This window comes from Podarcis cretensis (assembly GCF_951804945.1).
Source record: "Podarcis cretensis genome assembly, chromosome: 2".
Taxonomy (NCBI): Eukaryota; Metazoa; Chordata; class Lepidosauria; order Squamata; family Lacertidae; genus Podarcis; species Podarcis cretensis.
The window spans coordinates 107,726,257-107,740,117 of record NC_137171.1 but is presented as its reverse complement, the minus strand read 5'-3'; the positions used below and the strand labels follow the sequence as shown (position 1 = coordinate 107,740,117).

Here is a 13,861-nt window from a genome sequence, read left to right as displayed (position 1 = left end):
ACTCTAAAGCACTACACACACTAACTAATGATGCCAGGGACTGAAGCTGGGAAGACCAGTGGGGTGAGGGGGGTTGCAAGACAGTGGGGCTCTGGGCATTTCTTTCAGGGCAGGAGCAATTGCCTCCTGTGCTGGGGCACCTGGGTAATTGATGGCCTCCTGCTCTGGAAAGTGCATGAGGTGATAACAAGGCTTTCAAGTAGGTTGATTTGAGAAAAGTAATCCAGAAAAAGATGGAAACTTGTTTCCTTATCTTTGGTGGCGTTCCTGAGTCATGTACTGTTGTTGTTTGTTGTGCAGCTTACCTGCATTATCAGATATTTCTTGTGGGTTTGGCTATGGGGGCAGTTAATATGAGTCCCTACCCCTTGAAATGTATCACAGCACTACTGCCTGGGACCTTCTGCATGGAACCCTTGAATTTATTTATTTTATTGATCTCAATTTGTAGTAGGCATCCAATGGATTCAAATGATTTTTTTTTTAAAAAATGACAAGATCAGCAAAAAGTACAAAAATTCAAAGCAGTTCCAAAACAATTGTACAATGAAAGGAAGCTGAAGACAACATACACTAAGCAGCAAATGATGCGAACTTTAAAAATTCAGAGCGCAAAGCAGACGCGTTATGTAAAACACATGTGCTCTTGCCACTGAGAGCTATGGTCCCTCCATTACAACCAAAGCAGAAATTGCAACTGGGCACCATAGGAGCATACACAGGATACAGAGAACTGTGTTAAAAGAAGGGGAAGCCAGCCCGTTACGATGCCAAGGAGGCAATAAAAGGTTTATTCAAAATTAAAATTAAAATTAAAAATTTATACTTCGGTTTTATGTTGCTGTTCTCTCCTCCTGCCCACTTGTAGGTTATTAAACTATTGAGTTAGACACACTATTAATTGCAACCATTTAGGACAGGCTCCTTCCCTGGGGGCTCTTTCCTTTGCAGAATTGACACAGAGGTAGACGGAGGCAGCCGCTTAAACGTCACCAAAAAGAAGAGTGCAGAATTGGACACGGACCTGCATAAGATGCAGCTGGTAACTTTACCCGCAGGTGCAAATTCAGAAATAATGAGTATAATTCAAATTGGGAGTACGATACATCTCGCAGAAGCCGGACAGGGTGACTTGCCTGCTGCCAGGTGCTTCAAACGGTCAGCTTCAAACCCCCCAACCCCTGCTCCCCCTTGGGATCACTCTTTAAAAGAAAGAAAGATATCTCGACTGGATAGCTTTTTAATTAGTGTTTTTATAGTTGTTCTGATTTTGAGTGGAGTGCCCTACCTGGGTGGATGGAGCAGCCAAGTAATTTCGTTGTCCCTGAGAGGGGGCAATGGCAATAAAGATATTATTATTATTATTACTATTCTTATTTAAAAAATGTATTTAATCAATTTTTCGGTACAAACATCAACCGCAAAAGACACATACAACAAAAACCATAATAACAGTAATGACACAATTTGACGCTTCAGATTTGGATACACTGATATACCTATGACTACACCTTTTTTAACAATATTTTCCCACCTCTTTCTCCTCCCTCTACTTCCCACCACTTATCGCTTAAATATTCCTTCCAGATTTCTTCATATTTATCCATTCTTATTTTGCGTCAACATGCAATTTGTTCATATGTAGCTAATTTGTCCATATTATCAATCCATGTGCTTAATGCAATCTTTTTGGGGCTCTTCCAATTCATCAAAACAAGGGGTGGGTTTTTTTGCTTCTAATAGCTCTGGATAGCTCTTGAAACAGAGGATTCTTTCAAATCGAGGGCTGGCCCCTCTAAAGTAGGGCACATAGAATTGTAGACTAGGAAGGGAGGATCGTCTAGTCCAATGTTTCCCAAACTTTGGTCTCCAACTGTTTTTGGACTACAGTTCCCATCATCCCTGACCACTGGTCCTGCTAGCTAGGGATGTTGGGAGTTGTAGCCCAAAACCACCTGGAGACACTGATCTAGTTCCAACTCTCTGCATTGCAGGAATATGCTGCTGCCCCATATGGGGATCAAACCTGTGACCTTGGTGTTATCAGCACCGTGCTCTAGCCAACTGAGCTACCCAGTTGTTAGTCGCCAAGCAGAAACCTACCACATACTCCTTCTAGGACAAGCTTCCCGAACTTGCCCTTCAACTGTTATTGGACTGCATCATCCTCAACCATCATCCCTGACCATTGGCTATGCAGGTTGAGACTCATGGGCGCTGGAGTCTCACAACATTGGGAGGATCGCAGGTTAGGAAAGGCTGTTGTAAGGCCCTGCAAGTACAGAGGTACCCCAGGTTAAGAACTTAATTTGTTCTGGAGGTGCGTTCTTAACCTGAAACTGTTCTTAACCTGAGGCACCACTTTAGCTAATGGGGCCTCCCGCTGCTGCCGCCACGCAATTTCTGTTCTCATCCTGAGGTAAAGTTCTTACCCCGAGGTACTATTTCTGGGTTAGCAGAATCTGTAACCTGAAGCGTCTGTAACCCAAGGTACCACTTTAGTAAACAATGCCTCCGAATTTCAGCCACTTGCCATTTCCAGTCTTCTTCCTCTGTGAGCAAAAAGGAGGTGGAACGTAACATATTCCCAAAAATCTTACAAAAATCTATTGGTTTTTGTTTTGTTTTGTTTTTTGCCACTGGGCTGTTGTTTTTTTGTCCTAATGAACGTAAAGTGTTAGGGTGAAAAATGTCCTGCCTGGGTTGGAATGAGGGGAATCGAACAAAAGCTGATCTGGAAAAGCAGACGACATGATGTATAGCTCAGTCAGTAGAAGCATGAGACTGTTAATCTCAGGGTTGTGGATTCGAGTCCCACGTTGGACCAAAGGTTCCTGCATTCCAGGGGGTTGGACTAGATGACCCTCCTGGTCCCTTCCAACTCTACGATTCTGTAATTCTACAGTTAGGGCCATGGCTCAGCGGTACAGCATCTCAGTTAGGACTCAGAGAGAGAGACCCCTGGCTGAAGCCCCAGAGAAACACCTCCCATCAGACAATATTCAGCTATATGGACCAACAGTGTGTCTCAGTGTGTTCCTATACAGTAGAATTTGACTTGGGGTGGTAAAGCCATCTGTGCTGAGCTAGTTTTGTTGTTACGTTGTGGCTGTGCAGGACAGCTATGCTGAGGACAACCTTGGCTTGTCGACGGCTGCTGTGCCTCAGGTATTGGACCTGTCCTGTGCAGAAAGGTGTACTGTCATCAAAAGGTTCTTATTTGATTTTGTAATAGCAACATATATAAAAAAAGGAAAAGTGCCTGATTTCTGCCTGGCGCAGCCCATAATGAGAGAATTTGTGTTTCTGCTTCGTTTAGCAACAGACGAAACTCCTTTGACAGCCCCGTGTCTGCAGGCAGAAGTTGTTTTGGGGAAAGCGCCCGTAGATTAACTTGATCTGGGCTGCTGTTAAGGAGCACACAGGGGCCAGGGAAGGCAGTCAGGGTGGCCACGAAGCAGGCTTGAGTTGCACGTAATCGGATTGGAAGCGATGCTTGCAATCTCCAGGGGATTCCCCCTCGCCTTGCTTCATGCTACCCATCTTCTGTATCTTGGGCCCAAAGTGCAGAATGCTGTAGAAGACGAAGAAGCAGCAGCAGCAGCAGCAGCACAGAGGCAGAGCAGCAAGAAAGCAGAATCCAGCAAAGAGGCTGATGTCACAAATTATTATGATCACTTTATTTATTATCATTTTGATTTATTAACCACCTTTCGCCATAAGGTCCCAGGGCGGGTCGCAGCAGTTTTTGCAGCACAAGCTTCCTTAAACCCTCTGAAAGCTTATTCCACAATAAGCTCGCTAGTCCTTTTTTGCAGGTGGGATTCAAGCACGCACCGAGAAATTTAGGTCTGTGCAACTAAAGTGAATTATAGCACCCTGTCACACAAGCACAAGAAAATAACTTAAAGCAACCAGACTTTTTGCCGTTTAGAAAGTGACTGGAAGTCCGCTGAAAAGTGTGGAACGAACTAATGAATTAATGAGGTGAGAGGTATAATTCCCCGGGATGAATGCAGAATGAACATTCGCCGTCGTGTAACTTCCCCGCATACCAGTTGGAACAAATACTCAGTAAAGACCAGATTTAACCTCTGTGGATGTTTTGTACAAGCAAATAAGGAAGAATGCCAATTTGGAGGAGCCTTTAAGGTGATGCAACTCTCCAGTTATTTCGATGGAGGAGCCCCTCATTTTGTGCAGGGCTTCTTTAGATCAAAATAGACACGATACTAGGTTATCGGAAGTTTTCGTCTTAACAAATTTGTTGAGGCATCATAAGGTTTTACGGATCGCGCTCTGTTTCATCAGCTGCATGTAGCATTATACGGTGTTGTGCGGTGTTGTAAACAGTGAGGTCAGGAGGGAAGACATGCAAGAAAGTACCGACTGTGATCATCGGATCATTAGCAGTGGCCATTGACACCCCCACAAAAGATACACAGATGTCGTAGCATTGGAAAGCCAATTATAGGCAACTCCCATTTTGACAGGACTTAACCGTCCAGGGGTCCTTTAAATTAGCCTTTACATTCTGAGGCTCCGTGCATTTAAGTGAAATCACGTATATTGGGAACAACATTGAAAAAGCTTCCAAACACCCTCCAAACCTCCTTTCTCAAACCCCAACTCTCCATAGACCTCAAAGGTCAGTGCAAAGGCTACTAAAGACTGCACTTGCAAAGGCTCGTAGGATTGCTAGAGAGTGTTTTCGCACTTCCGGGTTTGTGGTGATGGTCGTGTGCATGTTCATATGTGCCTTGAATGTGCATAAATGGGGAGTTGCCTGTAGTACATGGTTTTTTTTTATTATTATTATTTAATAATATTTATTAAGATTTTGGAAATTACAAAAAGAAAAAGGAAAAGTTAAACATAGAAAAACAGAAACAAAAACAAAAACACTACATAAAACATTAAATTAACAAAACAAAACAAAAACAATTAAAAACACTTCCAATATTTTTGATCTTAACTTTCATACACTTGTTTCATTGACTTCCTCAATGCCTCCCTTTTTGTATAACCCTTCAATTAACTATTTCAGCAAGTCCTTTCCATCTTCATCTATTTTCTGTCTTATAGTTAATTTTAACATATTGTAACCTAGTTTCCCCCCCTTTTAATGCATTAACAATCTATCTATACCTAGTTCCTTCTAACATTTCTGCCAAAGCCATATAACTTTATTCCAACTTTTTTCTAAAGCTCCTTAATTTTACAGTATTTCTGTAAACAGTCTTTAAATTTTTTCCAATCTTCCTCCACCGACTCTTCTCCCTGGTCTCGGATTCTGCCAGTCATTTCCGCCAGTTCCATATAGTCCATCAACATTTTTTTTTATTAATCATCTGTTGTGCCAATTCAGTCCACACATGACAGCACTGAACCTCTTTGATGAAGAGCGATCAGTTTCCCTCTTCTATACAACCCCTAAAGATGTAGGAGCGCTGTCCCCCCCCCCCCCGGTGTGGACCACCAGGGGTGCATCTCCCCAGAGAAGGGGTGAACTGTGTGCAGCTTGCAAGGCATGAACTACAACTCCCATGATCCATGACGGTTGGCCATGCTGGCTGGGGTGAACGACAGCTGCTGCCCAGCCACATTTGCAGGGCGAGGGGCCACAAGTTTCTCAACCCTTCCCTTGAGTAAAGAACACAGGAGTGGTTCCTCTCACACAGCCCTGGCTCTTGGCTTTACCCAGGAAGGGCTAAAAATGCTTCCTGTTCAGGCTGGGCCTGGGGTGAGAGAGATGTCCTCCCCAACTGAGTTTCACCTGGTGGCTACCTATTGCCTAGCTATGAGAAAAAGACGAATCAAGCGTGATGCATTTAAAGAAGTATCATGCCCCTTTAAACAGTCATGGCCTCCTGCAAAGAATCCTGGGGCGTGTTAAGTAGGCTGAGAGTTGTTAGGAGGCCCCTTTTCCCCTCCCAGAGCCACAATTCCCAGAATCCCCTGGGTTTGTTAAAAAAAAAAGGCAAAGGACCCCTGGACGGTTAAGTCCAGTCAAAGGCAACTATGGGGTTGCGGCACTTATCTCGCTTTCAGGCCAAGGGAGCCGCCGTTTGTCCACAGAGAGCTTTCCGGGTCATGTGGCCAGCAGGACTAAACTGCTTCTGGCACAACAGGACCGTTTCCCTTCCCACCGCAGTGGTACCTATTTATCTACTTGCACTGGTATGCTTTCGAACTGCTAGGTTGGCAGGAGCTGGGACTGAGCAACAGGAGCTCACTCCTTCATGTGGATTCGAACCGCCAACCTTCCGATCGGCAAGTCCAAGAGGCTCAGTGGTTTAGACCACAGCGCCACCTTCTCCCAGTAATTCCCTGGGAAGAGGGAATGACTGCTAAGCCACCCTAGTGCAGATGGTGCCTCCCACAGCTGCCCCGCTGGAATGATTGAAATGAATGGGGGCTGCTGCTCAGTGCAACATCGCCAGCGCTAGCCCAGCATTGATATCCAGCTTCCTTGGGCTGTCCTTCTGTGGGAGGCCAAAGTATCTGCCCTAACGGTCTACAACAGCATGTCAATTTAGTACACGTTGGGGGCTGAGGGGGAGACGAATGTTGCCCTGAGAGCAAGCAGGACGCACTCAGCATCGAAAGCCTCCCGACTTCTGTTCCATGGAAACCTCAGATCTGTACTCAGAATGAATTATGCAACTCGGGTACATCTGCATATATCCAGTTTGGCTACATAATTCATTCGGTTTCTAAGATTAACAGTTTCAAAGAATGGGAAAGTGTTCGACAAGGGCAGGGGTGGCAGAGAGAGCAAGGAGATGAGAGGATCGCTCGTGGGGAAAAGGCATAAAAGAGAGATGTACTCCCTGCCCCACTGCGATTTTTTGGCCTCGCTGCCCCCACCCCCCACACATCTGGTTTGCCAAACTGCACCACAACATAGCCAAGGGTTTCCAACCTTTTCTAATCCACCAAGATGGCTAGCAACTTGCTTTAATATATATATATATATATGAATGAGTTTCCAAGTGTTTCTAATCAACCATAAGGGCTAGAAACTTGCTTTTAAAAAAAAATGAGTTACCAATCTTTTCTAACCAACCATGGGCACTAACATCCTGCTTCTTCTTCTTCTTTTTTTAAAATGAAAGAGTTCACAAGCTCCATATTAAATGTGTACATTAAGCCCACAACTTACACAGGGGTTACGTTCCGGGATCATGCCTAAAGCAAAAATCACATATAATCACTTTGGGTTCAATGGTGCGTGGGATTACCAAAGCCTTTTTTCCTCTGGACGTCCACCCCTTTCCTGCCCCTGTATTATTTCTTTCTGGGATGTGGGTGGCGCTGTGGTCTAAGCCATTCAGCCTCTTGGGCTTGCCGATCGGATGGTTGACAGTTCGAATCCGCACAATGGGGTGAGCTCCCATTGTTCTGTCCCAGCTCCTGCTAACCTAGCAGTTCCAAAGCACATCAGCGCAAGTAGACAAATAGGTACCACTGCAGCGGGAAGGTAAACGGCATTTCCGTGCGCTCTGGTTTCCGTCACTGTGTTCTGTTGCACCAGAAGCGGTTTAGTCCTGCTGGCCACATGACCCAGAAGCTGTCTGTGGACAAACGCTGGCTTCCTCAGCCTGATAGCGAGATGTGTGCCGCAACCCCATAGCCGCCTTTGACTGGACTTAACCGTCCAGGGGTCCTTTACCTTTTACCTATTCTCTTTCTTTCTACATTTTTTGCCAAGCGCGCAAAGCTGTATGCGCACAAGTTAAATGTGCATAAGTTGCAGGCTTACTGTAGTGAAAAACAAGGATTTGCCTAGCTCAGAGGGGGAGCATAACCAGTTTTGCCGATCCACGGACAGGGAAAGCAGGCAATCCAGGAAACTGATAACTTCTGTTTGTCTTGAGCGTTCCTATTTGTCCATCACCTCAGAGATTGGAGTGGTCTATGCATAATTACCTAAAATTCTGCCCCCTGACCTCTACAACCACCCCATTTGGTTTGTATTGATTTTGATCGATTTGGGGGGGGGCAGCTGTCCCCTGCCCTCCCTTCTTGACTACGCCCACATCCTAAGACCTCTGCATGTGTTCAAACTAATCTTCATTCTTGACTAAAAACTTAAGGAAGCTTTGCTTATACCTCAGGATGCGAACGGGATCCGTTCTGGAGCCCCGTTCGCATCCTGAACGCAATGTAAGCCATGACAGTGCATCTCCGCGTGCACGGGTCGCGTTTCGCCGCTTCCGTGCATGCGTGTGAGGTCATTTTGAGCGTCTGCGCATGCGCAAGCGGTGAAACCCAGAAGTAATGCGCTCTGTTACTTCCGGGTTGCCACGGAGCACAACTCAAACGTGCTCAATCCAAAGCACATTCAACCCGAGGCATGACTGTATTATTTTCAGGGGGAATATAAAAAAAAACCCTGAATAATTACAATAATGAAGAAGATAATCGATTAGCTGGAAGCTCGCCAAACATAGGGAGTTGCCTTGGATTGGGACAGGCCACTTGTCCATCTAGCTCAGTCAGCATTGCCAACACTGGCTGGCAGCCGCAGCAGCCTCCCGAATGGTATACTTCTGTGACCAAGGGAGAGATTTAAATTTCAGTTGCTTATTCAAGTTGTTTGCAGAGTTCTGGGCTGAATACAGAACTGCTGGGTTTTCTCACCCAGTTGGAGTCAGGTCTGTGACAATAGCCTGGCAATCGTGACTGTTAATTGTACTTAAACCTCAGTTGAAGTGTCCTAGCAACAGAGGGGAAGGGATTCTGCATCCAATAAGGGCACAAGGTCTTGCCATGAGGGGGGCCTGTAAGTAGACTCACCTTGCCCCCTCATCTTCCTTGTTTTCATTCTCAGGTCTACTGCTCAGAAATTCCTCCCTGAGGATTTTCTTGGGGGCAGAGAGGGCTGTGAATCGGCTCTTTCCCCCTCTCTCCAGCACAAAGCTGCGACTGACTACAGATTTGATTGCCTCTTTTAATGATCTTAATTCAGATGCATTAATAAAGCTAACAACACAAGAGAAGGGAAGCGGCTGAGAACGGTCAAGGTGACTTTGCTGTGGGGGGAAAGGGAAGGGAAGGGAACAAATCCTAGGCTTATAACTTTGATCCTTAAGCCCTGCCTGCACCATTGCATATTTGAAGCCGTATTATGAACAGTCACGGCTTCCCCCAAAGAATCCTGGGAGCTGTAGTTTGGTTAGGGTGCTGAGAATTCTTGGGAGACCCCTCGTCTCCTCACAGAAACTACGATTCCCAGAGTCCCTTGCAGAGAATTGAGAGGAGTAGGGGTCTCTTAGCAATTCTTTGCACTCTTAACATGCCACACTTCCCATGATTCCTTGTGGGGGAGCCATGATTGTTTAAAGTGGTATGATACTGTAGCACCCTGCTTGTGGTTAACGCTTAGCTGGAATGAAATATTCAACGCAGCAATAGAGAAATTAAAATAATAATTTATTTGTCGGACAAATAAATATGAGGCACAGTGGTATATGGTTACCAAGCTCTGGCCTGGCCTCCTGCCGTTATGGCCAGCACTTATATTTCCTTAATCCAGCCCCCTTGCTCCTCCTGTGGGTGCCTCTGTCCAATCAGCCTGGTTGAAATTCCTATTGGCTGTTTGCTAGAACCAATCACAAAAGATACACCCATTTCCTTTTTGCCTTTTATGGGAAACAAAAAGCTATATATTCTTCTATCTATAAATGACAAATAAGTAGTCATTTATCTTACATTTGTCTCAACAAGGAACCTTAATTACCAGCTCACCTCTTGCCCTCCTTGCCCTATTGCCCTCCAAAACAGATGGTTAATCTTAAATTTTTATCTTAAACAGATGTCAAGGATCTTGAGTTCACATCAACATTGAAAGATCTCCTTCTTTTGGAGGTCTTTAAACAAAGGCCTGACAACCATATATGTGCTCTAATGATCTTTCCTGCTTGGCAGGGGGGCTGGGCTGATGGCCCCTGTGGTCTCTTCCAACTATATGAAATAAGAATCTAGCATAAGGATTTAACATTTCTTAGTTTCTAATTCCTTTGCATAATTACATTTAAGCTAATATATTTCATACATTATCATAGATAGCCTTTTAGAAGAATAAACCTTCTCAAAGTAAAAAAGGAAGGAACATTTTACAGTCTCAAAATAAAAATAGGAAGAAAACCTCTTCTTCTCTTTACACTCCCCTTCTCCAGCCAAGCCAGTCTATTTGTTCTTGGCCTTTTAACCTTAGGAAAATATGGCTCAAGTTTAATGGGAGGCACATGGTTTTATTTTACTATTTATCAACTCTTAATTATGTTTATCTCTTTTTTTTATCTTCTGTAATATGTAGGGTCAGTGTAACCTTGGCTGTCAGCCTGTAATTCCCTTTTTACGACTTTGAGAATTGTTTTCTGCTATAAATCAGGGGGGGCCCTTGTCCAGGAGGATAAACATCTTGCCAAGGTTCTTAGGCAGCTGGTCTTCTGCCTGGCATTTAACATTTGAAAATCTTTAAGCTCATTTTAAAATGCAGGCCCTGATCAAGCCTTAATAAAAATGCAGGCTATGATTAGATGCCTCAATACTGTTTTAGAAGCATAGTGTAGATGGGACCTCTCTCTCTCTCTCTCTCTCTCTCTCTCTCTCTCACACACACACACACACACACACACACACATACACACACACACTACTTCACTTCACTTCACTTTCCGGCATTTCTCTTATTTCCAAACTCACATTCTTGTCTTTCTTTCTATCCCTTTGCTTATCGATCTCCCCAGGAACCTGTTGGACATGGATACTTTCTCGAAGTCTGATCCTGGTAAGTGTGCCAAGCTGTTGATATTTGGTGAGGAGGTGGGGGGGCGGCAGTGTGTCACTGTCCTTGGTGGGAGGTGACGAATCTGGTCGAAAAGCCAAAAGAAGATTTGTCAAGTAGGTTGGCTGCTATAATACAATCTGCTTCACCACCTGGGCAGCACAGAGGGACAGGAAAATCTTCTGGTCCACCTCAAAGCACTACTGAAGTGAAATAAAATAATGGCAGTGCTTACAAAACAATTAAAGCATTTGCAACAGCAAAAAAACTTACTTGTTTATCGCACTACGAGAAAGCAGAAAATTGGCTTGAACCTTAGAAATGGCCAGTGGAAGGTGGCCCATGAGGGCGGAAGGGGCACTGCCCCACCAACATTCAGACTGCCCTCAGCCAACCCCATCTGCCTGCTTTCATATTCACAGCCAATCAGGGGGCGGCTGTGCCTGCCGTTCGCTCTGGCTCCCCCTACTGGTGGCCTCCCTGCCTTCTGCCCAACCAGCCCCCACTGGTCCCCAGTGACCAATAGATGCTGCCTGATTAAATCTCGCCACTGCTGAAAATGGATTCTAACGCCTTCACATCTGTCATGGAGCTTTTTCCTAATATAGCTAATGGGGGAAACCTCGTTCTCATCAGAATTAATCCTCCTCCAATGGACAATGGGTAGACAGGCAGACAGCTCATTATGCCTGCAAGCCTGGAACATTTCTCATGCCATGAGGATCCCCGCCTTGCTTAAATGCCAACTTCTCATCTCATAGCCTGCTTTTTCTCCCGTCTCTTGTCTACAAGAGCTGAGGCTGCAGTCTTTCATGGCAGTCACCTGGGAATGGGTTCCATTGAACTCAGTGGGTATTACTCCTGAGTAGACATATAACAGATGTGTCCTATAAAATAGGAAACCTTTCTTATTACTTGAAGCCACTGGTTAGAGTCCTACCCTCTGGAGCAGGAGAAAACAAGAATGCTCCATCTTCCATCTGACAGCCCTTGAGACGTTTGAAGATGGCTATCCTCTCTCCTCTTAGTCTCCTCTTTTCCAGGCTAAACACACCCAACTCCTTCAACTGTTCCTCACAAGGCTTGGTTTCCAGACCCTCCCTTGATCATCTTGATCACCCTCCTCTGCACATGGTCCAGCTTGTCAACATCCTTCTTAAATTGTGGTACCAGAACTGGACACAGTCTTCCAGGCGTGGTTTGACCAAGGCAGAATAGAGTAGTACTATGACTTCCCTTGATCTGGACACTAGACTTCTGTTGATGTAGCCTAGAATAGCATTAGCCTTTTCTGCCATTGCATCACACTGTTGACTCATGTTAAGCCTGTGGTCCACCAAGCCCCTGGGACCTTTTCACATGTACTACTAGTAAGCTATGGGATGCGGGTTGCGAAGATGAGTGCCGCAACCCCAGAGTCGGCCACGACTGGACCTAATGGTCAGGGGTCCCTTTGCCTTTACTTACTAGTAAGCCAGGCATCCCTCATCTTATATTTATGCTCCTGGTTTTTTCTGCCTTAGTGCAGAACCTTACATTCTGGAACGTGTCCAGAGGAGGGCAACCAAAATGGTCAAAGGCCTGGAAATGATGCCTTATGAGGAACGGCTAAGGGAGCTGGGCATGTTTAGCCTGGAGAAGAGGAGGTTAAGGGGTGATATGATAGCCATGTTCAAATATATAAAAGGATGTCACATAGAGGAGGGAGAAAGGTTGTTTTCTGCTGCTCCAGAGAAGCGGACACGGAGCAATGGTTCCAAACTACAAGAAAGAAGATTCCACCTAAACATTAGGAAGAACTTCCTGACAGTAAGAGCTGTTCGACAGTGGAATTTGCTGCCAAGGAGTGTGGTGGAGTCTCCTTCTTTGGAGGTCTTTAAGCAGAGGCTTGACAACCATATGTCAGGAGTGCTCTGATGGTGTTTCCTGCTTGGCAGGGGGTTGGACTCGATGGCCCTTGTGGTCTCTTCCAACTCTATGATTCTATGATTTGTCCCATGGAGACCTTGGGGTCTTAACCTAGGACGTCCTAGGTTCAGATGTTCTGCCGTTGAGCTAAGAGGCCTACCCCTTTGGGTTTCTAGTGTAAATAGATGGTAGCCCTGGAGGAATTTTATGCCCCATCCTGTAGACAAGCACTCAGTGTGAAGGGCGTTTTACAAAACAGAGGAGGACAGCTGCCTGCCCTGAGGAGCTGGCATGCTGTAATTTAAAAGTGGGGAGGCAAGAGAGAAAGGGGAGAGAAATGGAGGCAGGGGGGAAGTTGCCATTTATTTCAGTTGCACAAACAGAGGGCTCAGAGCCTAGGACTTGCCAATCAGAAGGTCGGCGGTTCGAATCCCCGTGACGGGGTGAGCTCCCGTTGCTTGGTCCCTGCTCCTGCCAACCTAGCAGTTCGAAAGCACGTCAAAAGTGCAAGTAGATAAATAGGTACCGCTCTGGCAGGAAGGTAAACAGCGTTTCCGTGCGCTGCTCTGGTTCGCCAGAAGCGGCTTAGTCATGCTGGCCACATGACCCTGAAGCTGTACGCCGGCTCCCTCAGCCAATAAAGCAAGATGAGCACCGCAACCCCAGAGTCGGCCACGACTTGACCTAATGGTCAGTGGCCCTTTTACCTTTACCTGCACCTAGAAAGCATGGGTCCAATCGGTTTCCCACTTGTCTTGTGCTTTCTAGGTTGTGCTTTTGTTCAGCTGGGGTGCCCCAGAGTGCCATTCCGGCACCTCTCAGGTGTGCGTCATAGCAGGCCGGTATCACGGTGCTTTAAATGTATGGCATGAATATGTAGCCTGGGTTTCCTTGAACTGAGTCAGGCTTAGTTCTGGGACACAATGTAGAAGCATATCCTGAAGAAATGTGAGAAGGAGCTCAACGGAAAGATGGGAGGAAGCAAGTGTGAAGCCGCAGTTTGTTTAACGTGGTCTGTGGAATTATCCAACTGTAGAGACCAGCTCATGTACCTGCTTGTGTGGCAACAGCGGCCTACATAATCTCTCAGCAGATTTGAGGCCCCAGAGACGGGATTCAGACATACACAGACACATACACACACAGAGAGAGGCTGTC

General features: G+C 45.7%; 1 protein-coding gene across 2 annotated transcripts in view; it reads left to right on the top strand.

Annotated features, from left to right (window-relative positions):
* CPNE9 (copine family member 9) overlaps positions 1-13,861 on the top strand; it is a 60,272-nt gene that overhangs the window by 5,510 nt on the left and 40,901 nt on the right. Inside the window, exons 1-2 of one of the 2 annotated variants that reach the window (XM_079963377.1) lie at positions 9,340-9,352; positions 10,758-10,798. In XM_079963377.1, the coding sequence (XP_079819503.1) occupies positions 10,771-10,798 (28 nt within the window). In that variant the 5' untranslated portion in view covers positions 9,340-9,352; positions 10,758-10,770. Of the gene's footprint in view, positions 1-9,339; positions 9,353-10,757; positions 10,799-13,861 lie in introns of those variants that run through there. The other variant, XM_079963376.1, reaches the window with a different exon arrangement.